This window comes from Ornithodoros turicata, chromosome 1 (assembly GCF_037126465.1).
Source record: "Ornithodoros turicata isolate Travis chromosome 1, ASM3712646v1, whole genome shotgun sequence".
NCBI classification, from domain to species: Eukaryota; Metazoa; Arthropoda; class Arachnida; order Ixodida; family Argasidae; genus Ornithodoros; species Ornithodoros turicata.
Window position 1 is genome coordinate 175,695,859 of NC_088201.1, and position 1,997 is coordinate 175,697,855.

General features: G+C 51.5%; 1 protein-coding gene across 1 annotated transcript; it reads right to left on the reverse strand.

Annotated features, from left to right (window-relative positions):
- Positions 1-489: 489 nt before the first annotated feature.
- LOC135390631 (uncharacterized) lies at positions 490-1,734 on the reverse strand. Its single transcript, XM_064620407.1, has one exon. It carries the CDS (start codon positions 1,732-1,734, stop codon positions 490-492), a length of 1,245 nt encoding a protein of 414 aa, XP_064476477.1.
- Positions 1,735-1,997: the final 263 nt, after the last annotated feature.

The following is a 1,997-nucleotide window of genomic DNA, read 5'->3' on the forward strand; positions in this document are numbered from 1 at the left end:
TGACATAGTGGCATAACCTGGCTGCCAACAAGCAGGCCAATAGTTCCAGCCTTGGAATCGAAACGGGCCGTAACGGGGCTATGCGACCTTTACTCATGAGGAGCTGTGAAGCGAAACTGTTCTCAGACATGACGCACCTCACATAAACGGCAACCCCGTATGCCATTGGGCTTGCGTCGCAAAATACGTGAAGCTCCTGTCCTTTTGCGCCTTGCGTTGCAGGAGATATGACACAACGTGGGACTTGGAACGATGAAAGTTCGCTAAGCTCGGGCGTCCAGGTCTTCCAGTGTTCATGCACGTCCTCAGGTAGAGCTTCTTCCCATGTGCAATTGCGCCGCCATAGCTTTTGGAACAGAAGTTTGGCGCGGACGAGAAACGGTCCAAGAAGCCCAAGAGGATCAAACAGCCTCGCAAAGGTCTGAAGTTTGGTGGACTTGGAACAGAAGTTTGGCGCGGACGAGAAACGGTCCAAGAAGCCCAAGAGGATTAAACAGCCTCGCAAAGGTCTGAAGTTTGGTGGACTTGGAACAGAAGTTTGGCGCGGACGAGAAACGGTCCAAGAAGCCCAAGAGGATCAAACAGCCTCGCAAAGGTCTGAAGTACAACTCGCTTGGTAGCTGGCTGCGTAGCAACGTAAGATGACACGTTTTGAGTGGTCATTACGATAGTGTCAGCAGATCGGTTCCACGGAAGACCAAGCACCTTGCATCTAACCAACGGTTGACCGATGTCGTCGAGGGAGACACCGTCTGCACGAAATTGCTCGTTCAACGTTTCGGAACTGGAGAACCACTTTCTCAGCTCCATGCTGGCGTCCGCCACAATAGCACGGGCTGTTTGGTAAATGTGGAGTGCTTTAGGTTCGGTTGAAGCGCCGATAACTAGATCATCCACGTAAAAGGCTCTTTGTAGACGTGATGCGATTTCTGGATGAATAGCCTTCCAAGATTCAAGGTGATGCATCAAAGTTGCAGACAGTAGAAATGGGCTCGACGAAGCTCCAAATGGCACCCTCGTCATACGCCACTCGACGATGGTTGGGCAAGGCTCGTCACTACTGGGAAGTCGTTCGATCCACAAGAAACGAAGAAGGTCTCTGTCTTCTCGTCGGACGTGAATTTGCAGGAATGCCTTGCGAATGTCGGCGGTCATGACGATGTGATTGCACCTGAACTGCAGAAGAAGTTGCAGCAATTCTGCACCGAGCGTTGTGCCCTTGTCCAGTATATCGTTAAGCGAATGACTTCCCGGTTCATGCGAAGAGGCATCGAACACGACACGAACCTTGGTTGTCACCGCTTCCCGCCGTATGACTGCGTGGTGAGGAAGGTAATACACATGACGGGCACCTTGGTCCGACGGCTCCACTCGCTCCGCATGACCCTCGTTGAAGTACTCGCTGATTGTGCGGTCATATTCTCGCAGCACGTCCGGATGAGCTTCGAAACGTTTAAGTTGACGCTGTAGCCTTGCTTCAGCAACAGGTCGGTTCGTAGTGGACAAAAGGTAGGGCGCCTTGACCATCAAGGGAACGACGTATCGTCCCTCTTCCTTGTATACTGCGCTCTGAAACTGGTCAAATGCCGTGCGCTCCTCGGTAGCTTGGGAATGAGCTGAATCGGTTATGCCAATTGCATCAAGTCTCCACATCTCCGAAGGGTCTATCACTTTTTCGTCACCGGAAGCGATGTTGAAGTAGCCTAAAAAGAGTGCGACAGTGTTGCCGCACATGGGTGCTGGAAGGGACCCAGCTTCCCTTCCAGCACCAAAGCAAGAAAGCAGATGGGACCCATCGTTCCCATCCTCATCGTCATGATAATAAAGGCTCGTTTTTCGAACCGCAACAGTAGCGGTTCGTAAAACGAGAAGGGACCTGCGGTTACTGTTGCGTCGATTTCTTGCAGGATACGAAGTAATTATACGGTGAGAAACATCGATGATCTTTTTATCGTGGTCGCGATCTGTATGAACGGACGCTGTACGGTTTGAAACTG